The sequence below is a fragment of the Vombatus ursinus genome, unplaced genomic scaffold (assembly GCF_900497805.2).
Source record: "Vombatus ursinus unplaced genomic scaffold, bare-nosed wombat genome assembly UNPS02010219.1, whole genome shotgun sequence".
NCBI lineage: Eukaryota > Metazoa > Chordata > Mammalia > Diprotodontia > Vombatidae > Vombatus > Vombatus ursinus.
In genome coordinates this window covers 8,824,626-8,851,608 of record NW_020949997.1, presented here as the reverse complement: position 1 = coordinate 8,851,608, position 26,983 = coordinate 8,824,626, and the positions used below count along the sequence as shown (strand labels likewise).

General features: G+C 39.0%; 1 protein-coding gene across 1 annotated transcript in view; it reads right to left on the bottom strand.

The window, feature by feature from the left end:
* Positions 1-6,245: 6,245 nt before the first annotated feature.
* The window catches only part of FBLN7 (fibulin 7), an 84,428-nt gene continuing 63,690 nt past the window's right edge, over positions 6,246-26,983 (bottom strand). The window contains exons 4-8 of the mRNA XM_027853928.1: positions 24,497-24,622; positions 21,283-21,420; positions 19,529-19,666; positions 15,077-15,215; positions 6,246-11,761 (exon numbers count right to left, since the gene is read on the bottom strand). Coding sequence (XP_027709729.1) covers positions 11,389-11,761; positions 15,077-15,215; positions 19,529-19,666; positions 21,283-21,420; positions 24,497-24,622 — 914 coding nt within the window. The 3' untranslated portion in view covers positions 6,246-11,388. The remainder of the gene's footprint in view (positions 11,762-15,076; positions 15,216-19,528; positions 19,667-21,282; positions 21,421-24,496; positions 24,623-26,983) is intronic.

Here is a 26,983-nt window from a genome sequence, read left to right as displayed (position 1 = left end):
TATGTGCCATAGAATCATAGATCCTCTAACTCCAGAGTCAATGTTTGATACTGCTTCCTTAGAATTAATAACATAAGCAAAAGTGTCCCAGGGAAATAAACACTGATATTAAAAATAGAAGTTTTTGTGTTAGGAAGCAGCCTGGAATTCCTAAAAGTACCAAACAACTTACCAAATTTAATCTGGCCTACCGTCTTCTTCCTATTCAATTCTGGACCTAGCTAGGCCATATGCAGAACTTGTCCTAGATCTACAGTTAGTGTGCTGATTCAATAAATTAGCCAAACTACTGACAAATCTTATAATTTTTACTTTTACAGCTTCTCTTGTATATGTCCTCACCTCCCCTTACACAGTCATCACCCTAATACAAGCCCTTATTACCTCTTTCCTGGACTATTATAATAGCTTTCTAACTGGTCTCCCTTCCTCAAGTTTCTCTCCATTCCAATCCATCCTCCACTCAAATGCCAAGGTGATTTTTCCAAAGCACAGGTCTGATCATGTCACCCCCATGCAATGAATTGTTTCAAAATTGCTTCAAAATATGGCCATTTCCTACATTTCCAATTTTCTTACACTTTTCTCTCCTCCCTGAACTCTATGTTCCACAACACTGGCCAGCTTGCAAGTTCTGAAACATAACACTCTATGGTCTGTCTCCTTGTCTTTGAACTCATTGTCTCTCACAATGCAATTCTCTGCCTCCTCTCCTCTGCTTCTCATCTATTCCAGAAGAACTTTTCTTATTCCCTGCCCTAGCAGCTAATACCTACCCCTCTCAGAGTGCCTTCTAACTATTCTGTGTATGTATATTATATAAACTTAGTTGTTTACATGTTGCCCCTCAGGTAAAGTGTAAGTTCATATACATATTCATGTATAATAGTACCAGAAGCCATTTTCCCATAGATAAATGGTCAAAGGATATGGACTACCAATTCTCAAAAGAATTGCAAACTATTAACAACTATATGAAAGCATGCTCCAAATCACTGATAGTAATATAATTGCAAATCAAAACAACTCTGAAGTTTCAACACACCTAGCAAATTGTCAAATATGGCAAGAGATGGGAATATTTGATCTTTAAAGGGTTATGGGAAGATAGGCACACTGGTGCATTGTTGGTGGAGCTGTGAATCAATAAAACCATTTTGGAAAACAATTTGGAATTATGTAGATAAAGTGACTAAAATGTCCATATCCTTTGATCCATAGATTCTGCTACTAGGATTATAACCCAAGGAGGTCATTGACAAGAAGAAGATCCCCACATACATCAAAATACTTATAGCAACACTTTTCATGGTAGCAAAGAATTAGAAATAAAGTAACATGAGTTTGGACCTCATCAGCACAGTATTATGATTCTCCCCTTCTTCTGCCCCATCCCCCCACTTTTCCAACAGCCCAAGAACAGGAAAAGCTGATGGAGAATGTTGGCCAGGATGAGGGTGTGGCAAGATGAGTATATTGGAAGGACAAGGAATAAACAATTTTAGGCTGCTACCAAGCTCTTTGGTGAAATGACTGACCAGGACAGCCTGAGTAGTATCAAGGTATGAAATACAGCCAGAAAAGAGCTAACAAGTGGAGAGAATAGGAAGAGATTGTTACTTTTGATCTAGTAAAGTTATTATAAGGGCAAAAAGCAGTTTCACTTGAAGTGAGGGCAAGAGAATTAGAAAGAAAGGATAGTGTAGTGATTAAAATAATTTTGAGAGACAGTTTCTGGGTAATTTAATCATTTTATTAATAGGGATAGCACATTATTAATAAAAGGATGGTCATTTGGCTGTCTCTTAGACCACAGACAATCATGGAGGCTGACCCAGGACTTATACGTTCTTTTGGAAGAAGAGTGGCAATCAGCTCTGATTGGTTAACACAATGGGAGGTGGACTATATTATGAGGGATTGAGAGTGACATCATGTTACCCTTGGACTTTCTTTTTCTTTCTTTCTTTCTTTCTTTCTTTCTTTCTTTCTTTCTTTCTTTCTTCCTTCCTTCCTTTCTTCCTTCCTTTCTTCCTTTCTTCCTTCCTTCCCTCTATCCACGTATCCTTCCTGCCCATGCCCTACCAAAAGGAATATAAATTTTGATCACTGAAACCTTTTTTTCTTAAGGACCACACCTTCAGCCCAAATCACTCTGGCTGTCATTGATTGACCAACCATAGGTCTCAAGCCAAGCTCCATCTGGTCATTGTTTGGGCTCTGATTGGCTCTGAGTGAATGTAAATAGCAAATGTTTCTGTTCTGGCCAGAAATCCCAAGAGTATTCCCCTCCCAGACTGATTTTTTTTGACTAGGTAAAGAGGCCATTCTATGCCTTATTTCTTACCTAGTCTTAATCACTGAATGGGTATTGCCTCAGTCAAACTGAGACCTGTTAAAGACCTTAGCTTAAAAAGACCAAGGTCTCCTATTGCTTCTAGGGCCATCTCCAGTTCTTCTGATCTGTATCTCCCCACTGGACCCAGATGGCTCAGGAGGAAAAAATGAGGCTGCTGACTTTGCACAGCCCTCCCTCCCTTAAATCCAGTTAAATCCTGCATGACATGTCATCACCACCCTGATGTCATGGTCCTCAACCACCACCACCACAACTGCTTGCAAGGAAGGCATTGTGCTAGTTGCTGGGGATACAACAAAGATGAAATAAAACAAACAAAAAGTAGTCCCTGCCCTTATAGATAGCTAATATTTCACTGATTCGATTGACTGAATTGAATTGAGTTGAATGGATTACCTCTATTTAAAAGCCCACATGAATTCTGATAAGATCTTGCTGCTTGCATTTCTGATGCAGGCTAAGGTACTTTAAGGATGTTTGCCCAACTCCATCTTTGCAAAGACCTCCCATAAACTGTTCCATATCCTCCAACCTACTGATGAAAAATTTAATTTAATTCTTCACATGCCTTATGGTGAAATGTTATACCTCCTTAAGGAGGCCAGGTCCTAGAGAAGAGGGCCTGAGAAGACCAGTCAGATGTTTCTATTACAGCATGAATGTATTCATTGGCCTAACAATAGAGAGGAGCGCTGTCGCATCTGTTGATATCTGCACCTTTCTAGAAGACAGGATTGTAGATTCATTCTGCAAACAGAAAGGAATACAAGAACAAGGAGGCCAGGGAACAACTGCTAGGCCTACATCTGTGGCATTTTCAAGGTAGAAAGAGCTCTGTAGAGGACATTTGCAGAAAATAAAAATGTTGGAGAAAAAAGGCTTTCTTGAAATCATGGAATTCAGTGTTTGCCTCTGCCTAATAGACAAGACACCATTCTTTGAAAGGGATAAGGTGAGCTTTCTTGGTATTAATTACCAATCCCCAAGGAAAGAGGAGCAGAAGTACCTTCAGTGGAAGAATCTTGGTGAACTGACAATTTACATTGTATGGATATCAGAATCCAACATACAGGCAACCAGATACAGATACCATTGGGCTTCCCATGCATCTGAGAGTTGTGGGGTCTGCTCCAACCCTGCAAGTGTCTGTGTTCCTGTGAGAGTGTTCCTTCCTGTTGGAACTTTTCACATGTTCCTTAAGACAATTCATGGATGTGTTTATGAAGACACCATTTTAATTCTCTCTGGATTATGGAATAGTGCTCATAAATAGATATGCTAATTTGCTCAAGCTGTCCATTTGGAAAGACATCATCAGAGAATAGGAATTCAGATGTTTTAATGGATAGTTCCCCATAAATTGTATTTCACTAGACAAATTCAGTATGGCTGGATTCTGATACTTCTTTACTTCTATGATGGCCATTAGTAATGCAGTCATCATTACTCTTTTACCTATTATCATCTTCTTATTCATCATTATCATCATCAAAAAATATATTTTAAAAAAATCCTTCCTATCCCCAAACCCATGCTTTATGCTGGGACTGTGCTGAAAAGCTACTAGCATGTGTCCAAGGCAGAACTTGAAGCTACATCTTTCTGACTCTGAGGCCAACTGTATCTACGAAGACGTTTTCCCTTGCAGTAGTCTACCATAAAAAAAAAGAAAGAAAGAAATGAGGCTACTCTGGCATAATGATACTATCAACCATCTCAACTACAATGTCCTCTATGTACCCACAAGTGTCATCACACCTTAGACCTCATCACCACCCAAAACTCTTCAGTTTCAATATTTTTAATTCTGAAATTTGCTTTTCTATTCTCTCTAGTTTTTCCATCCCATCATCCCTATCTTCTCTTTACTTATCTTCTTAGTTTTGAGTCTATAGTTAATTTGTTCAAAAAGGGAGTGACCTCCCTTTACCCCATATTCCTTGATCTCTTGTTCTAACTTCCTTAACTCTGAATCACTCCCATCAACCATATCATCCTTCTCTTCTCCTCCTCTTAAACTACTGATCATGCCTGGAGGAAGTCAAGAGACTATGCCAACAAGTTCCACTAAAATTTCATGTTATCTAATCTCAACTCATCTTCTTTGGCCATTCTGATGCTTTTGACACTGTCAGTCACCTCCTCTACCTAGACTGGGGACAGCTAGGTGGCACAGTGGATAGAATGCCAGAACTGGAGTCAGGAAGATTCATCTCCCTGAGTTCAAATCTGGCCTCAAATACTTACTGGCTATGGGACCCTGGGCAAGTCACTTTGCCTTGCTTGCCTCAGTTCCTCACTTGTAAAATGAGTTGAAGAGGGAAATGGCAAACCACTCCAGTATCTTTGCCAAGAAAACCCCAAATGGGGTCATGAAGAGTCAGACGTGACTGAAAAATGACTGAACAACAACTACCTAGATACTTTCTCCTCACTTGTTTTCTATATCAATGCCTTCTCCTAGTACTCTTCCTAGCTAACTGCTACTTCTTAGTCTTCTGTGTCCCATTTCCCATGACCTAAGTATTGTGTCCCCCAAGACAATATCCTATATTTTCTTCTCTTTATGTTCTCTCCCTTAGTGATCTCATACGTTCACATGCTTTTAATTAACCTCTTTACACAGAAGACTCCAAAATATGCATATCAAGCCTTAATATCTCTCCTAAATGCCAGGCCTGAATCTGCAGTTGTCTGTTGGCCGTCCCCATCTGGATATTACACCATCAAACTTAGTCTGCCCAAAACTTAATTCCCTACCATATTTTTCCAGCATCCCACAAGCTTCCCTATCTCTGCTTATGGCACTACCATCCTCCCAGTAACCCAAGTTCCAAACCACAGAATCATCTTTGGATGGGGGTGGTACAGGGAAGAGGGAAGAGTCAATCATTTACTGAGTTGTATCAATTCTGCATTTACAATGTCTCTTGCCTATATCCATTCGCATGGATGCCACACTAGTTTAGGGTTTTGTTACTTCTTGGTTGGCCTGCCATATTTTTCATAGATTCCCATTTTTTCTCCTTACTTCATCTGTCTTCTTTGGGGTTCTTTTTTTGTGAGGCAATTGGAGTTAAGTGACTTGCCCAGAGTTACACAGCTAGTGAGTGTTATGTGTCTGAGGCTGGATTTGAACTCAGGTCCTCCTGACTTCAGGGCCGGTGCTCTATCCAGTGAGCCACCTAGCTGCCCCGTCTCTCTTCTTTTGAGTCATCCTTCATACAGATTCTAAAATAATGTTGCTGAGGCAAAAGTCTTAACGCAAACTTTCAGTGGCTCTTAATTGCCTATAATACAAACTACAAAATCCTTCCTGCCATTTAAGACCTTACATAATTTGGGCCAACCTATTTTAATAGTCTTTGCTTACATTACTCCTTTTTCAAGCCATCTACATTCCAGTCAAACTAGACTGCTAGCCATTCTTCACACTTCACATTCTATTTCCTACATCAGTGAATTTGCCCAGACCAGCCCCACCTTGCCCAGAATACATTCTTTTCTCATCTCCACTTGTCACAGTTCTTATCTTTCAGATGCCACTGCATGGATACCTCCCCTCCTAGTTATGCTTTTTCCTCAAATATTCCTAGAGCACCTTGTCTGGATTTGTCCTTTGTCCTCATCACTCCCATGCTTATCTATATACATGTTATTACCTCTGTTTTCAAGTAGAATGTAAACTCCTCAAGGCCAGGGACTTTTTTTTTCTATCTTTGTATTTCCTATGACTAGAATCCTGGTATACATGTATTAGTTGCTTAATAAATGTTTGTTGGATTGAACTGTTCATCCTTTATAGACAAGTAATGCTTTGTGAATAAACCTCAAAAGGAGATCAAATGTAAATTTTTTTTATTTCATTGCATCAAAATCCTCTCATTTAGTCAAATAACTTGTGAAAAATATACATGCATAATGGAGTGTTTGGCAGTTAACATACAAAAACACAGATGAATGAGCACCCTCTCAAAATCAAGCAGAAGGTATCTAATTGCTGAAGGTGGTGATGGTGGTAAGAACTATAACAATGGCGGGGGGGGGGACAATGGAAATTTAGTTACAGGGTACTAAAACTTCGAGATCACCGATAGCACTTACACTTTCTTGAAGTGCAGAAAATAATGGAATTTAATGCCTACTTAGCAAGAATAATTAATTAAAACAGGAAGCTCCCAGGTGACATTTCTTCCCCCGCCATGGACACACCTAAGGTAAGTTCCTTCTTGGCATATTCCACTCTGCTTCCTCCCCCTCCTATGGAAATCTTCCCAAAATTAGTCTCATAGTTTTCTGGGGTCAGTTTTCCTACCATGGAATGGTGTCTCAGTTTCAGTTCAACTGAATTGCCTCAAACACTTAAATTTTGGGTACAATTCTGCTGGTGGTTGAGGAGCTGACAGTACTGAATGCATTCTTCCTTTTTCCCCAATCTTCATTCCTAGACTGTGTCCTACTTGGGGCAAACAACTAAAAGCAGGGAGGCAAATCAGTAGCATGACTAGACTGATTCATCTCTCGAAGTGAGTAAACATGAACACAGTAAAAGATTCTATAATACATGCCCATAATATAGCCATTTCTAAATAATGATATTGCCTTCCACACTTAAAAGAAGTAGAGGCAACAGTTTGTCAGCAACAACCTTTTCATAGCTGATCGCAACTCCCTTAAAGCCTACCAAAGTAATATTCTTTGTAGCCCTTCCTCAAGTTCCTTCCCTGAACCCAACAAGTTTATTACAATGATTTAATATTATTTTGTCCTTAGATCACAGGATTTGGAGTTGGAAGAGATCTTGCAGCTCATTTACTATAACCCCTTAATTTTTACAAAGAAAATGATTTGGTTGTGAGGTTCTTTTTTTTTAAGTTGCTTTTATTTCAAAAGAAAAAGAAAAGGCTTTCAAGAGCTCGGCCTACTTTCCATTACTCAAGAGCCAATTTTCCAGTTTGTACATTGTGCAGATCCCTCATGCTTCCTGTCCCTTATCCATTCAGTATTATTTTACATCTTCCAGAGAGAGAGGCCAAAAATAAGCAGAAGAGACAAAAATCAACTCAGACCTTTTTACTATTCTATTAAAATATTCTAGGTGGTTTCTTGGGTAAGGGGAGAAGGTTGAAATATTGAGATCGCATGTAGTATTAATTTGTGGAGGCCCTCCTGCTCTCTTATTGACAGTTGTATGTAACAGGATAATTCAGTCATTAAGACAGAGGTTCTTAGTCTTTTTTGTGTCATGGAGTGCTTTGGCAGTCTACTGAAGCCTATGGACGCCTTTTTTAATAATCAAAGGAAATGCTAACTTTCATTTAGAGGTTAGTGAAAATTATTATTATTTTTTCTTATCCAAGTTCATAGATCCTCTGAAATCTGTCTACAGACCTAAGTATGCCAGATTTAATGAACTGTTAGGCCAACTTTCTTTAAAAAATTAAATTGTTCAATGTGTCCCTCATAAAAAGCCTACTACTCTCATCAATAAAAATAGACAATATTTATTCCTGTGCTTGTGTGGAATGAATACAGATGATGAAACTTTTATCTTTTCATCTGAATTAAATAACCCAACTTTGTGGCGAATTTTTAAATGATCTCAAGAAATACTGCCTTTTAAAGTTTTCTTTAATGACTAGTATTATATTGTTGAATACTAGGAAGGAATAAAAATTAAGGTTGAAAGAGGCAATTGGTAAGAGGAGACATTATATTCAAACCATCCAGCTCAAAATCTGTTGTCTTATGACCTGTTACTTTTTGGCCATCATATTCATTGGAACTTTCTGATTACAGAACTGCTTCTTCTAGCTAGATGTGTGTCAGCCTCATCAACTGGGTGAGGATACATCTGAATTCCTAAGTTTGTCTGATCACATCTACTATCCTAACAAGAGGGAGTAACTTTGGATTTTATTTGGGTAGAAAAGCCTCCCTGACCATTCCTACCATGATCTATACAAATTTTTTCCCCATGAAGCTCTCTAGTTTCCCTCTGGGACACTTGTACAGCTCTTTCTTATGGCTTATAGATGAGTGATTTGACTTTCAAAGAACTGAGTTCATGGGATATATGGGCTTTACCAGTTCAATAGCATTGAACTGTCAGCACCATCTAAAAGTGGAACAACACTGAAGTCCTTCTAGCCACAGGATGTAGTAGTGACATCCCACCCCAAACCCCTTCTGAGCATTGTATACTGAAAGATATTGAAGAGAGACATAGATTGCCCCAGGTACCAGAATGCCCATTACTCCCTCAATATAGCTGCTATCACTCTGGGAGAAAAAGAAGAGTGTATGGTAAAATCTGGAGACTAGTGGGCAGCTCCAAGAATGTGAGGATCAAGAAAAATAGGCTTCCATCTATGCAAAATTGGTCATTGTCCATGTGGAATTATTTATGGTGAGTTAAAATGGCCTGACTCCTAAGTATCTCCTCTATCAGCCTCCTATAATGTCTGAAATGCCCATCACTTAATTCACTCCTGAGTTAAAGCATTATGTATAGAAAAGCCTAATAAAATTCAAATATATTCCTCAAGAAAGATAATATCAGCATCTAGATTATCAGACTATCTAGTATTCACCTAGCACAGACCAATGGGACATCAGAGAGGTATTAATCGGGAGAAGATTTATCAGGTTGGGATGCTTCTGAGGGGACGAGACCCAAGTGCCGTACTACAACTGAGACCCCAGCAGGCAAGGATCTGCGGGAGAGCCCAGGTAAATGGCAATTCAACAAGTTTGTTGAATGAATGAATGGCAAAGTTGTCAAAACTGGGAAGGCAGAATTGGCAAAGTTAAAACAATATCTAACTCAAAATTTCACCTCAGACCTGCCCAGTGTTATCAAAATCTCTACATTAATGGTAGAAAAGGGGACTAGAGGGAACCATCAGTGACATGAATATAAAAACAGTACAGTCCTGCTACAAGGAGCAATACTAGAAACCTCCAAAACGGATGGTATTTCCTGAAAGAGAAAAGCATTCAAAAATTCTTATTTGACTTGGATATTGTACTAGGATAGTTCATCTTACACAGTCCTCATTGACTACATGAGCTCTCCTTCCTTCCACTAAAGGCCTCGATAGACCTAAATGGGGGGGGGGAGGAATTCTGTTATATGAATGGTTATTCATTATTTCAGCTGCCTCATGTATCATTGGGATTATTTTTTCATTTCTAGATAATAATATTGCCTTTAATACCTGCAAAAGCAGAAGTGCTTTATTGGAAGCAACCTTTTCATATTTTATCTGTAATTCCCAACTTATTTGATTTGGCAAAACACAAAACAATTTATTGAGGCACCAATCAAGTATGAGAAAATGGGGAATTCTGAGAAGCAAGTTTTACCTATGAGTCAATGATATCTAGGAGCCTCATTTTCCAAGCAAAAATCTTGTGGGAGGAAAATGTGCATTTTAAAATCAATTCATGAGTGGGACAATCACATTTATAGTCCAACATATCGTAACAAATGAAGATGTTTGTATTCATTAGTACCATCTTATCTCCAGGACTCACAGTACTATCGATATTCTTCCATTGGCAATAGTAGAATTGTCTCCAGGTCCAGATACACAGGGACAGCAATTAGAGTTGTGATTTTATCATTATGAGGATCTCCTAAGTTAGGACACTGCCTCTACCAATGTAAGTCAGCACCTTCTCTGCAATTTTTAGAAAGGTGCCTAGGAGCCTGAGCCATTCATCCAGTAAGTGTTAAAGGCAGTATGTGAATCTAGGTCTTTCTGATTTTGATTCTTTATCACACTATGCCACATTGCCTCTCAATGCCAGATAAAACTTAAACAAAATACAATGAAGACAAACTTGTAAAGCTTAAAAAAAGATATGCTATGACATTTCAATAATGAGGTTAAACAAATCTCTTGGATACACAAATATTCTCAATTTTCCCTTTCTAGCATTTTGTTTCAATAGTCACCTGGAAAGCGTCATCTTTTGACTTACTCATGGTTGGGAGGCAACCATATAAGGAAAAAATAACACCCGGAGCATTTTTTCCTTAAAAATCAATGGCAAGATGGTGGGCTTCTTGATCTATCATATTGGTAGACCTTGGTAGTGGGATTATTGTATGAAAATCCAGTATTCATCAACATATTATCCTGCTTGCTTGCATTCTTTCCCATTACCACGAGTTTCTTTGCGCTAATCCAATAAAACGAGGGCCTTATTAATGCATCTAAATGGCACTATGTTGTTTTATGGGTCAAAGTCAAGAGCAAAGGCCAGAAAAGCAGAAACAGTTTCTTCAGCTATAAAGTGGGGTTATTAATATACAGGTCTGCTTCCCAGGAAGTGTTTTCATCTGGCAATATCAAAATCTCTTATAGTTGTTATAGATACATTATTTAGTCTTCTTGGTTCAAAGAAGTATAAGGAAGATTCCAGATCATCCTCAGCTTCTTTGATTAGTGTGCTGACATATCTACAGTGGAACTCCATCATAAGTGGTGTTGGGGGACAAAGATAGAACCCATATTAAAGGTTCTTTGAATTATGGGGAGGAGAGACATTATATTCCACTACTTATAGAGGAAATGTGATCTAGTTTGTAACATTACTAAAGTCACAAGCTGGCAAGCACTCTATTGTAGGGTTTTATTCTAGCATAGGAAATATTTGAAAGTCATCGGAAAAGTTTATTTTGCCCTTTCCTACCCCCAACTGACTCCTAATTGCATTACTATTCCCACAGTCTTTAAAGAAGCTCTCCATCTCCTGAGGCAGACTTAAGAAGGTTAGCGCATGATCTACTAGAAGAACGTTAAGGCAGAAATCATTCAGGGGTGTCAGTGTCTCGATGACACTTCAGCACCATCATGTGGAACAGTGACATTACAGTGACCAAAAAGTCTCCACTGCTAAGGTATGAGTTTGGTTAAGAAGAGGAAAGAGGTCTTTAGAACCAGTGCCCAGAGCTGAGTCTTTGGTGAAGAGAAACAATCCCGAGCGATTGGTGCTTGTGACCATCCCATATAGCCCTCTTAGAAGTCATAGGGTGACACAAAAACAGTGATCTTAGACACATGATTAGCCTGGAAGGTGCGATCCAGATACTCTGACATATCAACGTCCACCTCTAATGTCTGTGGCCCTTTCAGGCTCTGCACGAGGATCAGCTCCCCAGTCTGTCGATCAGAGCGCTGCATCACAAAATGCCCCCGGCTGTTGCCTCCTACAATCCCAAAGCGCAAGCTGTCAGGCCCTGGCCTTCCAGGAGCTGAAGCTGTAGCCATGCGGAAGAGTGTGATTGGTGTCTTTAGGCTGGAAGGTAGTGCAAGATAGTGAAAAGAGATGGTCTTGGGAGCATGGTGACAAGATTTACTGTCCATGGGGCAGGGGTTACGTTCACATTGGCTGTAAAACAAAGGAACAGTGAAGTTTTAAGATCCAGGGCAGGTGGGGGTTTTTTATACATATATACACTGGGATAGATTCCCAAAGTATGATTACTTCATCCCAACCCACACACACACACACACACACACACACACACACACACACACACACATGCACACACACATGTTGTCCCAACCCATCAGTTTCCTACCCCCTTATTCCAGAGAATGATTATCCATGCTTCTACCACATCTGTATAAATATGAATTGGACACAAGCATATTCAATTCACTTAAAGGAGTAGTGGGGTGAAGGTGTCCCTTTGATTCCCTGTTCTACCACTGTCTCATCAAATAAAAAATTTATCAGATATCACCAGGAATGATGGTGTTCCACTTTTATATGTGCCACACTTTCCCACAAAATATAGCTTATATAAAAATATGAATGTAACCTACACTGTGTTATTTTTCAGTGTGTACATACATATACACATATATACATGCATACATACACTGGCAACATGGCATAGTGTCATAGAGCACTGGACTTAAAGTCAAAAAGACCTAGGTTGAAATTTTGCCTCTGATACTAAGTATGTGGCCATAGACAAGTCACTAAACCTTTTTGAAACTCATGTAACTAAGAGGAGCTAGAATTTATAGCTGTATTTATAGAGAGCTCTAAAGTTGGCAAAGTATCTTTAAAATATTAGGTCATTTTATTCTCACAACAACCCTAAAAGGTAGGTGCTATTATTAAGTGTTTGAATCAGGATTTGAACTCAGGTCTTCCTAACTTCAAGTCCAGCACTCTATCTCCTGAGGCACCTAGTTGCCTCTAGGGATAGGAAATGGACCTGTGATTTCATTGGTATAATAGGGAATTCTCAGATGAGGTGCAAGTTGGCACCTTATCTGAAAGTTACAGTCTTAGAGAAATATCTAAATCATTAAAAGGTTAGGGAATTTGTCCAGGGACACATAACAAATATGTGTCAGAAACAGGTCTTTAACCCAGTTCTTCCTATCCTCCAAGGCTACTTTCTGAGACTTTGTTTAGATAGGTTGCAATATGCTTCAGCGAAGAGGATTCCTACTTCAATAAAACCATAGGTCCTCAACACACTGATATAATATGTTTGTATATGTATATATCTTCCTTTCAAAGGGCCTCCATTTTATGAGCAAAATCTATATTCTATAGTGGTCTATATTTGGACCTCTAGAGTCAGAGTATTTTTCAGAAAACTGAATTTTACTCCTTTAAATAAAAAGTATTTACACCAATACTTTTTTATTTCAATCATTTTTGGATTAAAATCTGACTTAAATTTGTTAGTTTTGTTTCCTTTATTTAACAGAAGATATTTTTAATAATAATCTTCTTGCTGTCTTCTAGCTTCTAGTCTTTCCCCAGTCTAAGCCCTTCTCCAAATCTAATTATATCACTCAGGTTCTGTTGGTTTCCTATTCCAAAATTTTCATTGGCTCCTATTGTCTAATAAATAAAATAGAAACTCAGCCAGAACCCCCATAACCTAATTCCATCTTTCACTCATTCATCTATTAAATTCCCACTGTGTACAATGCACTGTGCTAGGCTTTGAGGGAGATACAAATATAATCAACCTTTCCAAGCTTACCTGGTACTATTCTCCTTTGCCCACCCCATGTCCCAGCCAAACCATATTACTTACTCCATCCCTCACCCAACTCTATTCTCCCCTGTCTTTGTTTTTTGCTCACAGAATCCCTCTTGCCTGGAGCATACTTTTCTTTGCCCCACCTCTTCCCATCTCAACCCATTAAAATCCTTTCCCTCCATCAAGACTTAGCTCAGATTCTCTCTTCTCAAAGGACCCTTCACAAATTCTACCAGATAGAAATGATCTCTCCTCCCTTTAACTTCTTCACATCACTTTGGACTTCTAATACTTGCATTTGTAGCATGTTTGTTTGTGTTCATGTCTTATCTCTTACTAAATTGAGCTCCTTGAGGTCAGGATGTACACCCTAATTCACCTTTGTATTCCCAGTGTCTGACAGATAGTAAGCAGTTAATAAATTCTGTTTGATTGTCTGATATTTGTATTCCCCAGCACTTGTCACATAATAGGTGCCTAGGAAATGTTAGTTTGGTTGAATTGACTACTAAATCTCATTCACATGATGACTCAGGGTTATTACTGTGAACAACAATTGCTATACTATACTGTGATTTAAGGATGCTTTAGGGGGCTTTTTGGGTATATACAACTATTTACCCAGATATTAAATGGTCCCAGACTTTTAGCTGGCTCTGTTATCTCCCCACTCCAATCCCTAAACCTGCTGATATCTACCATTTCTAGTGACTCAGCTTTGATCAACATCATTCCTTTCTTTGCAGCTTTTAATATCTATCTAATTCAGGAGGAGGCCAGAAAACTGTTTGTTAGATCAGTGAGCTGAGTTTTATACACAATTATAAATCCTCTCATCCTGAGAGGGGTTCTGGCTTTTCTCTAAGGTGAAGGGCATAGGTTTTGTGGATTATGAGACCTTTTTACCCTTTGTCTGGTTTAAATATTCAAGAATTTAAGACTTTAGAGATTATCTAGATGTCTAATACAATGACTATGTTCTGGATACTTGTGACTGCTAGAAGGATGACCTCTTAGATGTTAATACTAATGTCTATTCTTTTGAACGTTAAATAATGTAGCTATAATATATATATATATAAAATAAATAACTATAAAATTTATGACCCTACATATACATATATGTACAATATATGTACATTTCCTCCCTGGAAAGGAAGCTTTGGGAGATGACACTAAGGCATTCTTTGGTACACCACTAAATCCTCATTATACTACAACAATGATATCCAAAATGTTATCACAAAAATCTATTGGCCAAGAGCTATTAATCTCATTTTATATTTGGGAACATTGACACTCAGGAAAGATAAGTGCCTTGCTCCAGTTCATCTTTTTTTTTTTGCCAGTAATGGAAGTAGAACAAAGACCCAGTTGTCTTCACTCCCAGCCCCACAGTGTTTTTTTTACCCCATTAGAAAACACTACCTCCCCTGAACCCCACTGAAGAGTTTTTTTTTTCCTTTTTGCTAGGCAAAGGGGTTAAGTGACTTGCCCAGGGTCACACAGCTAGTGAGTGTTATGTGTCTGAGGCCAGATTTGAACTTAGGTCCTCCTGACTCTAGGGCCAGTGCTCTATCCACTGAGCCACCTAGCTGCCCCCTCCCACTGAAGAGCTGAAAGTCACTAAAAAAGAGCCCTATGGGCTAAAACGATCCTATTATGGAGACATTTTGGACTTTACTTACAATGAGGATGTTTTCACATAGCTCACATTACCACTGCTCTTTGGACACTCTGGATTGACACACTGAAAACTGCCACCTGTGTTAATACATGTGGTCCCCCAGGTACACGTATGCTGGGATTCTGCACACTCATCAATATCTGTAACATGTAGGGAAAAAATAGCAAAAAAAAAAAAGAAGAAGAAGGAGAAGAAGAAGAAGAAGAATCAAGCTTTCCCTCCAAAATCCGTGAGAGTTTCTTTTCCCCCTCAGGTTGTAAGGGATTAAATGGGTGGTAGAGAGGAAATAAAAGATTATACTTGCTGCCAGTTCTCCCAGACCTATATCTTTTCTTTTATAATTATACCTTATTTAGTTTAACATTAATTTTTTTAAATTCTGAATTCCAAATTCACTTTCTCCCTTCAGTCCCTTCCCCACCCATTGAGAAGACAAGCAATATGATATGAATTACACATGTGAAGTCATGTAAAACATTTCCATATTAGTCATGGTGTAAAAAAAAAAGGCAAGAAAAATAAAGATGTTTCAATCTGCACTCAGACTCCATCAGTTCTCTCTCTGGAGGTGGATAGCATTTTTCATCATGAGTTCTTTGGAATTGTCTTGGATCATTGCATTGTTGAGAATAAGTAAGTCTTTCACAGTTGATCATAAAATATTGCTGTTATTGTGTACAATATTCTCCTGATTTGACTCACTTCACTTTGCAACAGTTCATTTAAGTCTACCCAGATTTTTCTGAAACCATCCCCTTTGTTATTTTTTATAGCACAGTAGTATTCCATCACAATTATATACCATAACTTATTGAGCCATTCCCAATTGATGGGCGTCCCCTTCATTTCCAATTTTTTTTGCCACCACAAAAAGAGCTGCTATGAATATTTTGTACAAATAGATCTTTTTCTGTTTTCTTTGATCTCTCTGGGATATAGACCTGGTAGTGGCATTGCTGGATCAAAGGGTATGCACAGTTTTATAGCCCTTTGGGCATAGTTCAAAATTGTTCTTCAAAATGGCTGGACTGGTTCACCACTCCAACAACAGTTTATTAGTGTATCTATTCTTCCACTTCCCCTTAAGTAATTATCATTTTCCTTTTCTGTTATGTTAGCCAATCTGATAAGTGTGAGATGGTATTTCAGAATTGTTTTAATTTGCATTTCTCTAATCAATAGTGATTTAGAGCATTTTTCCATTTGACTGTTGATAACTGATTTCTTTTTCTAAAAACTGCCTGTTCATATCCTTTGGTCATTTATCAATTGAGGAATGGCTCTTTTTTTTTTTGTTATAAATTTGGCTCAGTTCCTGATACAGTTGAGAAATGAGGCCTCCCTCAGAGAAACTTACTATAAAAGTTTTTTTCCTTTTTTTTTTTTTGGTTGCATTGGTTTTGTTTGAGCAAAATATAATCAAAATAATCAAAATTATTCATTTTACTTCCCAAGATCTCTCTGTATCTTATTTGTTCATAAATTCCTCCTTTATCCATAGATCTTACAGGAGACCTTTATCATTTTGCGCCAAATACTGCCTGGGATACTCTTTGATCTTCTCTCCAACAATACATGTTCTCCAGAGGAAGTCATTTGCCCAAAATCACACAATTATTTGGTGGCAGAGCAGGGAGTAGAACAAGTCTCATGATAGAAAGTGCAATATACTTCATATTTTATCCTGCCATCTCTTTAACCCCTTCATTTTATACTTGAGGAAACAGACCTAAGCAATTGAATTGACTCTCCTGAGGGCACAGAGTAAACTAATGAGCAGGTCTGGTACTGAAATCCACACATCCTTGGCCCTAATCTAGTGCCTTTTTTTTTTTTGCTTTTTTTTTTGGTGAGGCAATTGGGGTTAAGTGACTTGCCCAGGGTCACACAGCTAGTAAGTGTCAAATGTCTGAAGCTGGATTTGAACTCAGGTCCTCCTGACTCCAAGGCCAGAGCTCTCTCTACTGCGCCACCTAGCTATGGCATATTCCACAACATTGCTGGGAATTTTGCTCTTAATATCTGTGCCTTCATTACATGCTATAGCAGATAATCATTTTATGTATGTAAATTTTATCTCACAAGTTTAGATTGTAAATTCCCTGAGGATACAGAGAATATGTTTTCAACTTTTTAGATATCCCTGTTGGTGATTACAATACTTTTGGGTGCATAATATTGATGGTATACTTATGTGCCAAACTTTTAATAAACTTTTCCAAGTTGAAGGATGTAGACTTAGACACTTTAGAACTAGTCCAACACCTTCATTTTACAGGTAAGGAAACTGAGAACCAGCAAGCAAAGTGACTTGCCCAAGGTAACACAGGTATTTAAATGACAGAGACTGAGTTTATTCAAAGCACAGAACCACAGAATTTGAGAGTTGGAAGGGACCTCAGTAGCCATCGTCTAGTCCAATTGACACAAAAGGAATCCCTTCATGCAACAAGTGCTCACATAGTATAAAACCACTACTTTCAGTCCCCTGAAAAGGGGGGTGTCCATTTTGGACAGCCCACATTATTAGGAAACTTTTCCTGACTTCAAGTTAAAATCTGCCTATTTGTTTAACTTCCGTCTATTATCATTCCTGCTTCTTGCCTCTGGGGCCAAACAGAAAATCTAATCCCTTGTCCATGTGATGACCCTTCAAACACTTGAACACAGCTATCATGTCTCTCCTGAGTTTTCTTTTCCCCAAGTAAAACATTCTCACTTTTCTTAACCAATTCTCATGAAATGGACTCAAGACCCTTCACCATCCTGGTTTCCCTCTTTTGGACACTCTCTAGTTTATCACTATCCTTCTTAAATCATGGTTCCCAGGTCTGAACAAAGTACTCCAGATTAGGTCTGACCAAGGTGGAGTGTAGCAGGAGTATCTCCTCAATATTTCTGGAAGCTGTGTCCTTCTTAATGCAGCCCAAGATCACACTGGCTTTGAATTTTGGGGGTTAGGGGCTGCCACATCACACCCCTGATTCATATAGGTTTTGTAGTCCATTAAAATACTCAGGTAGAACTATTGTCTATTCTTATCTTCCCCATCTTGTGCTTGTGAAGCTGATATTTTGCACCCAAGCACAAGACTTTATATTTATCTCTCTTGAATTTAATCTTACTAGAATCAGCTTGGTACTCTGGCTTGTCAAGACTGGATCCTGACTCTGTCATCTGGTGTATTAGCTCTCCTTCTCAGGTTTGTGTCATCTGAAAATCTGATGAACCACTTCTCTTTCCATTGTACCACATTGCTTTTGCTGGCAAGGCTGGCGCTCAGAAGACAGACTGTGAGGCCCGTACCAATTAACTTCAAAATAGAAATGTGATTTATATCATCATTACCATTTAGTGTTACTAGCATTGTACCCTCATCGGAATAATGAAGAAACATTTTTTCCTTTCCCCAAAGCACCATATATCACTAATAAATGGGCAATATTAATTCTCTTCTTCCCAGCTACCACTTAAAAATTTTTAAAAATAAATTTTGAAGTTTAGGGGGAAAACCCTGACATTTTAGACCCCAAATTCCTCTAGTGGTGAAGATGGCAAGTGTCAAATAGGTATTGTTGAAGTCATAACTTTGGTCCTTTTGTTTCTACTTGGCACAAACTTTTTTCCTATTCCCAGTGTCCAGTCTGTTTAAAAAGACAGTAAACCCATTTCACTGAATAGTTCTGCAATGCCCAGAGGACTATCTTATGTGGTGAGGTATACAGAGTTTGTCATCAGTCCCCTCCCATTTCTCATTCTGGAAGGGACATCTGAGGACATCTAGTCAATCATCTCATTTCACAGGAATCAGGACACTGAGGACCAAGGAGGCTAACTGATATCATCAAAGCAATAGCCCCATTCCGTTCCCCATTTTCCCCTTCAGATTACTATACGATCTTCACTGTCCTCAGGGATAATGGTTTCCAAAGCAGGGGCCAGGACTCTTTAGGGAGGTTTGTGATCAACCAATCACAGTGGAAAGAGGGATCACATCTCACCTTCCCTGAAATAGCCAACTGTGAGGTACAATATTATTATTATTATTATTAATTATGGGATTTTTTCCTCCAACGCAATGATATCTACTCGTATTCCCCACTTTACCCCCTCCCTCTGCCGTGCAGGCTTCAAACCTCTCCCGTCTGAGGCAGGGATTAGCTCTGTAGAGCAGTTACAACCTTGAAAATGGTTACATCCTTGAGAATCTTTTCTACCTGATTTTGAAAAAAACTTTCATGCATGTAGGCTGGAATATTTGGAAGGTATGTCTGTAAGACTAATCATTTCCATTCCTTTCCCTCACCCCCTCCCTGCCTCTACCCCTTAACTCAGGACCTAGAAAGTTGAAACAGCAGAATGAGTTAGAAGTGGGGGTCTTCCTGTCTGCTCTGTAGTCTCTCCCCCCCACTCCCAACCAATGACTTTTTTCAATCAGCAGGACGTAACTCACCTTCGCAGCTTTTTCCATCCTCAAGAATGCGATATCCGCTTGGGCAAGAGCAGCGGAAGGATCCAGGGGTATTAATGCAGTTGTGCATACAGAGCTGGTTGGCCCCCTCCAACTTATAAACCTCACACTCATTCACATCTGTGGAGAAAAAAAAATTATTCCCCCCATCTCCCACAATCGACATCCATGAGTCTGGGGACAATGCAAGTTGTAATGGCCTAGGCCACTAGTGTGACATCCACACACTTCTGCCCCCGGTAGAGGTTCTTCACCTGGGGGCTGTGAACTTGTTTTTTTTTTTTTAATTTATTTTGATAACTATACTTCAATATAATTTTTTTTGGTAATCCTACGCATTTAAAAAATGTTATTCTGAGAAAAGATCTCCAGATGTCACCAGACTGCTAAAGGGGCCATGACACAAAAAGGATAAAGAACCCTTGACCTTGGGAATGTCTTTGAGCCCTCAGGGAACTCCCAGGCTGAGATGTAGCAACCCTTGAAGCATAGGAATACTTCACTGGAGGCTGAACTAACTTTCCACAAAGAGATGTTTGGGAGGTTCCAATGAGTTGCTTTTTTCTCAGAAGCTCAAGGGACAGTAGAAATAAGGGTGTGGGGTAAAGAGAACAAGAGGGGAAGGAGCCAGTGGGGCTGGAGAAGAGGCCAATTCTTTCCATTCATCTATTGGGAGGTAGAGCTGACTCAACGTCCTCCCAGGCAGGCTGGTGTTGACAGGCAATGAAAGTACATGCATTTCTCAGCCTGCATGCCACTGTCTGGGTGTGTCCCTGCTTCGTAGCTGACAAGTTTGGAAGTTTCAGAGGGCATATTATCTTTAGTTAATACAGTCTAGTCTGGAGCAAAGCAAGGTGGCCTGGGAATAAAGGACTTTGGGACCCTTAGCTGTTTCCATTAAAAGACTTAAGCAATTCCTCCCATCCGTTATGATAGGAGAGAGAATCGATTTCAACAGTTGCAAAAATGGGTGATTTTTAAGGTCTTAAATCCAGGCAAAATCTTAAAGTAGCAGCCCTTTTCCTCTTTAGAACAAATCCCTTGATTCAACAGGGTGAAAAGGGAGATCAGGTGTCAGTGGGATACATGAGGAGGCAGTGAATAGAACCCAATATCAGAGAACAGCAATGGAATCATCCTGCTACCACTGTCCACATCAACAGAGACTGGGACTACATCACACACAGAAAATACAATGGAGATTTGATAGATATCTCATTATTTAAATCAATGAACATCGTATGAATAATTCAGTCTCTCTCAAATTCTACATTATAGCCCTAGCTATGGTGCTGACTAGAGAAAATCACCGTGCAGACGACTGTCAGAATAGTGGTGCCCTAAAGAGTAATAATGAAAAGGGAGAAGGACTGGGGGGAAAGAGGAGATAATGAGCTCTGTTTTGGGCATGTTGATTTTGAGATGTCTGCAGGAGGTACTGTTCAAGACGTTCAAAAGGAGGCAATTGCTGATGCATGTGACTCAGCTCCTTGCTTCATTAAGACAGCGTCGCCAAAAAAAGCATGTTCCAGACACAAAGATAACAACAGAACTCATTTAACTGATTTATTTCCCCTTCTGTCTGAGTCACTCGCTGGTGGTAGCTATGACCACGGGGAAGCTTGTATGTTCTTTCAATCCACAAAGACCTAGGATCTTAAAGGAGGAATGACTGCCTAAAGGCAAAGGGGTTCAGCCTCCTAATCCTGGCCCTAATGGGTGCCCTGAGCACTTACCCTGACATATGCTGTTATCCGCTGTGCCCTTCATGTGGAAGCCCGCCTCACAGCTACAGTGTTGAGTCCTATCCACCTTGGCACAACGTGGCTTGCGACTAAAGGCAGGGTCATTGGTCACACTCCACTCAGGTGCCACTGAAGAGAAAAAAAAAATCAATTTTAAATTACTCTTGGAGCATTTCACGTTGGGTCTGTGGGGAAGTGCCCTATTCTCAACTTAGTATAGCCAGGGAGAGTATAGCTAAGTACAGCTAAGGAACTGAGTCTGGGAGTCAGCAAGGAAGTATACTAAGAGGGAGCGTGCCATGGGGCAAAGAACAAGGAACTTGGGCTTAGGAAAAACCTAGGTTTGAATCCTGCCTCTGACACTCATTTGTGCCTAGTTGTCACTTAACCTCTCTGAGACTCAGTTTCTGTTAAGATAGAGATAATAACACCTATAATACCAAACAACAGGATTAGTGTGAGGATAATATGAAATGATGTATGTAAAGCATTTTGCAAATCCAACACTGTTACATAATTGTCAGCCGCTGCTATCATTATTATTGTTGCTGATGTTGTTATCTCATTCTTCTCATTCTGTTTGGGCAGGATGACAGGGATTATTGTTTTTAATCTTGTTCTCGTCTTTGTTTATGGGGTTTCAAGAAACAATCCTGGAACGAGTTATTATTCTGCTTTTTTATGCTAAACATTCTATGGTCAGGTAGATAAAATGACTACTTTTTGTAACTGAACAAAGGCATTAGAATGTAAGTGCCCCGTAGGTTTACTAAAAACATCTTCTGGCCAACTCCAATAAGTAGGCATAATGGTTGGAAAGATATGTATTTTGCTTTGGTTCCACATTGTTTTTATTCATCCCACTAGGTCACTATGTTTTGAAGGCGTTTCACTTTTCGTAGTTGGAAAGGATGAATATTTATTATGGTGACATCTATTTAAAATAACGTCATTAATTTTTTATAGATCAATGTTATGTCCACATGATTGTGAGCAACAGTTTTGCTTCTAATAATAGTTTAGTTTCAGGACAGCCTATTTCTTGAATTTTTTAGAATATTTTGAGGACTGTATTTGTAATATAGGAATTTGTTTTCAATTTTTGAAGAATAGTAAACTTCTCATGTAAAATTCTGATGTAAAGCTTCTTGAGGTATTAAATTTTTATAACTTGCAGTGACATGGTGCACAATTTCTAACATTTCTTTGCATAATCTCTATCAACTAATAAGTCTAGACTCTAAGAATAACTTTTATGTAATGTCTCATGGGAATGACCTGACCCTATAGCATTATCATAAACTTTTCCATGTCTCTAAACAGATCTGCTTCACTTCACTATTTCTTCAATGTTTGTGGGTTGAGTTCATGTGGATATCACCCATGAAAGGTGTTTGATTCCACACTTGGATCTTTGTTGTTGTTATTCTCACCTTTTTCAAGGGAATTCAGATAAACAATGGTCCTTGGACAAATCATTAACATGCTACTATTTCTTTATACTTAATACTCTGAAGACTATTATATGATGGATAAAATAACTGCTTTTCATAATTGAATAAAAGTGTAAAGTGTAAGTTTATCTTTTGTAAGCTCACTGAAAACACCCTAGGACAACTCCAAGACAGGATAATGGAGATTATATTACTTTATTATTATTTCTTTCTCATATTTTTAATAGAATTCATATAAAATTAGTTCTGGAACAAGCCATTATCCTGCTATTATTATTCTATATTTAATGATCCATGGACTATTTCATAGGTAGATAAAATAACTGGTTTGTGGTTGAATCAAAAGGGGTATTAGGATGTAAGCTTGTCCTCTTTAGAGGAGAGAACAAACATTTATTAAGCATCTACTATGTGTGAGGTACATACTAAGCCCTTTACAAATATTATCCCATTTGATCCTCACAACATATGTGATATAGTTGCTACCATCATCCCCATTTTAAAGTTGAGGAAACTGAGGCAGAAAGAGGTTAAACAACTTACCCAAGGCCACACAGCTAGGAAGTATCTGAGGCTGGACTTGAACTCAGGTCTTCCTGACTCCAGGTTTAGTACTCCATCTACTGAGCCACCTATCTGCCTATAGGCTTACTGAAGTCATCCTCAGTACAAAACCATTAGCAAATAGGGCAATAAGGATGATGCATACATGTATATATATATTTTGAAAGTTTTTCATTGTATGTAATTTGGGGATTATGAGTTTTTGGTATGGTGCCATCTTATTAAAATGTTCTTCAGCTTTTATAGATCCATGTTATATCTGAGCAATTACAGAGAATAGTTCATAGTGTGATAATAAACCAGATTCAGGGTAATTTAATGGATGAGTTCCCAATATACTTTGAGGTCTATCTTTGTAGTATAGGAATTTGTTATCTGTTAGTCCATAAAACACAGTGCTCTTCTGAAATATAATTATAGGTACCAGATCATGTATAACTAGCTACATGGTAAGTACTGAATATTTACAACCTACAGTGATGTGTTGCATGGTTTCTACCATCTCCTTATATAATCTGCCTTGATCACTAATTCTGGGCCCCTTGGTTTCTGGTGGTGATGATCTAGTCCTGAATTGCCATCATGATATATCCTTCTAATTCCATAAATAAATCCACATGACCTAGCCATTTGTTGGATGCTTGTCAGCACATCAACATATTGTTGACTGAGTTCATGAGGCTGTCACTCACAAAAGTCCTTTTTTATTCCATTTTTGGACCTTAGTGGTTTCATAGGCCTCTTCCAGAAATAAATCCTTTTTGGTTACATTCAACAAATGCAATGATTTGTACCTGTCATTAAGCTATTGAGTGCTCTAAGAATATCTATTAATCCTCTTCCTTTTTTATGGCAAGGGAACATTAGTAATATTTCTATAGCTACCTCTGAGTGTTAGGCCTCATATTTCATTTATTATTCAGATGATTGCATGGACTTCCCACTTTTTGTTCTAATAGAAACAGAAATTGCGGCTTTGGTGCTAGCCAAAAGAATAGCTAAAGTGCCATTACACAGAAGATAGACTTCTGGGAAACACAGAGGGAAATCATCAGGAAGCACAGTGGGAGAATTCTATGACTCCAAGCATGGGCGAAGTATACAGGCAAATCATTTGGAACACTAGGACTTATGCCTTCTCTTCCAATTTCTTGCTCTTTTTACCCACTCACAAAACTATTACCTACCTGTCTGAGCCTGGTGCTGACAGTTGTTTCCAGTCCATCCATGTGGACAAGTGCATTTATATTGATTGACTCCTTCCATACATGTTCCGCCATTTTGACAAGGATGGCTAGCACATTCACTGATGTCTAAGAAAAGAAATTATTTTCAAGTATAATGATGTGGATTTTGGCCCTGAAAATGACTAGATTAACACAGGACAGGTGTCAGAAACCCCTAGCACATGTTAATGCATGGATCAGTTTTCGTTGACACAAACGCCAGCCGCTGCTGCCACATTCCCCTCCCCAACAATAACACGAACTTCACCAGGCTGTGAGAATTAGCTTCTAGCAAACATAACCTGAACTGCTTTCCAATGAGTGACCAAGAAGGGGGAGCTCACCTTCCATTGCCTCCTGAGTGAATTCCCTTTTCCCTCCCCCAACTGCTCCTCCCAAGATCCAAAGGAAAGGGCTAGGACTTTGACATCTCTCATCTAAAAGTTAACCATATTGTTTTATAAAGTCTTGATGAAGTCAGCTTTCCAATAGCCTTCTGCGATAGTCCTACCTTAAGCAGTATTATTCAGTATCTGGCTAAAAAGATATTAGATCAAAGATAAAATGGTTGGTGTTGAGAAGGAGAAGGTACTACAGTGGATGGTTTATGAGCGACTTCCCTAACTGTATAATCGCTGGATTTGACACTTCCTGTTGAATCAGGAAGTATTAACAACTGTGTAGCTGCATCTCACTGTCAATTTTATAACACCAAAACTCAATGGCTCCTGCTTAAAGGGTAATTGTACATTCTTTTCAGTTGGTCAGTCAGTCCACATCTATTGAGTGCCTCTTACAAGTCAGGCACTGTGGTAAGTGCTGAGGATACAAAGAAAGGCAAAAGACAGTCCCTGCTGTCAAGTAGCTCACTGTCTAATGGGGGAGGCAACCTGAAAACAACGATGTACAAACAAAATATATAAAGAATAAATTGGGGATAACAGAGGGAAGGCATTAGCATTAATGGAGATCTGCCCAACCTGACCACTGGTCTGTAACTCACAGTGCCAATAACACCCACAACCAGGGATATTCTGGTAAATGTTTACTAACCAGCTATGGGTAGAAGGGGAATACATACATGAGAGACTTTTAAGTTTAATCTGTATTATTAAAATTTTTACCATCACCTTAAGCCTAGACAGTCAACAAACCAATAAATCAAGTCCTGCTTTGTAGCAGTTTCCAGTTTCTGAGGTGTAAATGATCACACTAAATGTTTAACAATTGGCCCTCTTGAGCCTGTACAAGCTGGTTTCAGCACACCCTTGCCAACCCACTTTCCCCAAGGCTTCCCCAGGTGCAGAGAGCATGCATCCTGATTCCAATGAACTTTATTTTGGCCCCATTTTTCACAACCACATATATTTGCCAGAATATTCACAGATCCACAGACTGCTGAAGTATGTACCAACCTGTTGGTTAGGGGAGCAGGACTTCACACGTTGGAAGATGTTAACATATCCATTTTGGGTTAGAGTTTAAAACCTTGAAACACAGTCCATATTAGACTCTGATAAATCCTCCTAGCCTGCTTCTTAAAACCAGGTGATTCCCATCAAATAGATAGATTGTAAGCTCCTTCAGGGCAGGGACTGTTTTTGTTTGGGGGTTTTTGGTTGTTGGTGTTGTTGGTTTTGTTTATTGTGGTTTTTGGTTTTTTTTTTTTAAGCACAGTTCCTGGCACATAGTAGGTACTTAATTTACGCTTGCTAAGTTTGTTAAATCAAATTTAGAAGGTAGTCAGAGAACTCAGTGATTTTAAAACTGAGTCCTGTAAAACATTTTAGTAAATCAAGAATGTAGTGCCAGGCACTGTGCTAAGCAATGACAACAGAAACGCCAAGAATAAAGCATCCCTACTGTCAAGGAGGACACTGCGGAGCTGAAGGAAGGGAACTAGGACAGTTAAGGGCCTCGAACAGGCATGAGGAACTTGCAGCTTCGAGGCCACATGTGGCCCTCTAGGTCCTCAAGTGTGGCCCTTTGGCTGAATCCAAACTTGGAGATCACACAGTATAATGGGAAAAGCACTAGACTTGGAGTTAGAGAATCTGGGTTTAAACCCTGGCTCTGCTGTTCATTGCCTGTAAAACTTTGACTACCTGTATAGCCCTGATCCTTTAACCATTCCTCATATGGCTAGATCTCATGGGATCACAAAAGGGAACTTCAAGGTTAGACTTTTTCATTTTGCAGATGGGGAAGTCTTTATCCCCACTGGTCTTCCAGTTTCCCAGGATATCTAGCCAGGAATGTTTAAAGGAACTGGGGATATATGGCCAGGGAGAGGGAATAATTGATGGGGGAAAGGGAAAGTCTATAAGTCTTTGAAGGACTATCAGGTAGAAAGGAAATTTGTTTGGCCCCAGAGAATAGAGCTAGGAGAAATGAGCAGAAATGGCAACAACAGGCAAATTTAGGTTTTAAAGAAAAATATCCAGGTTA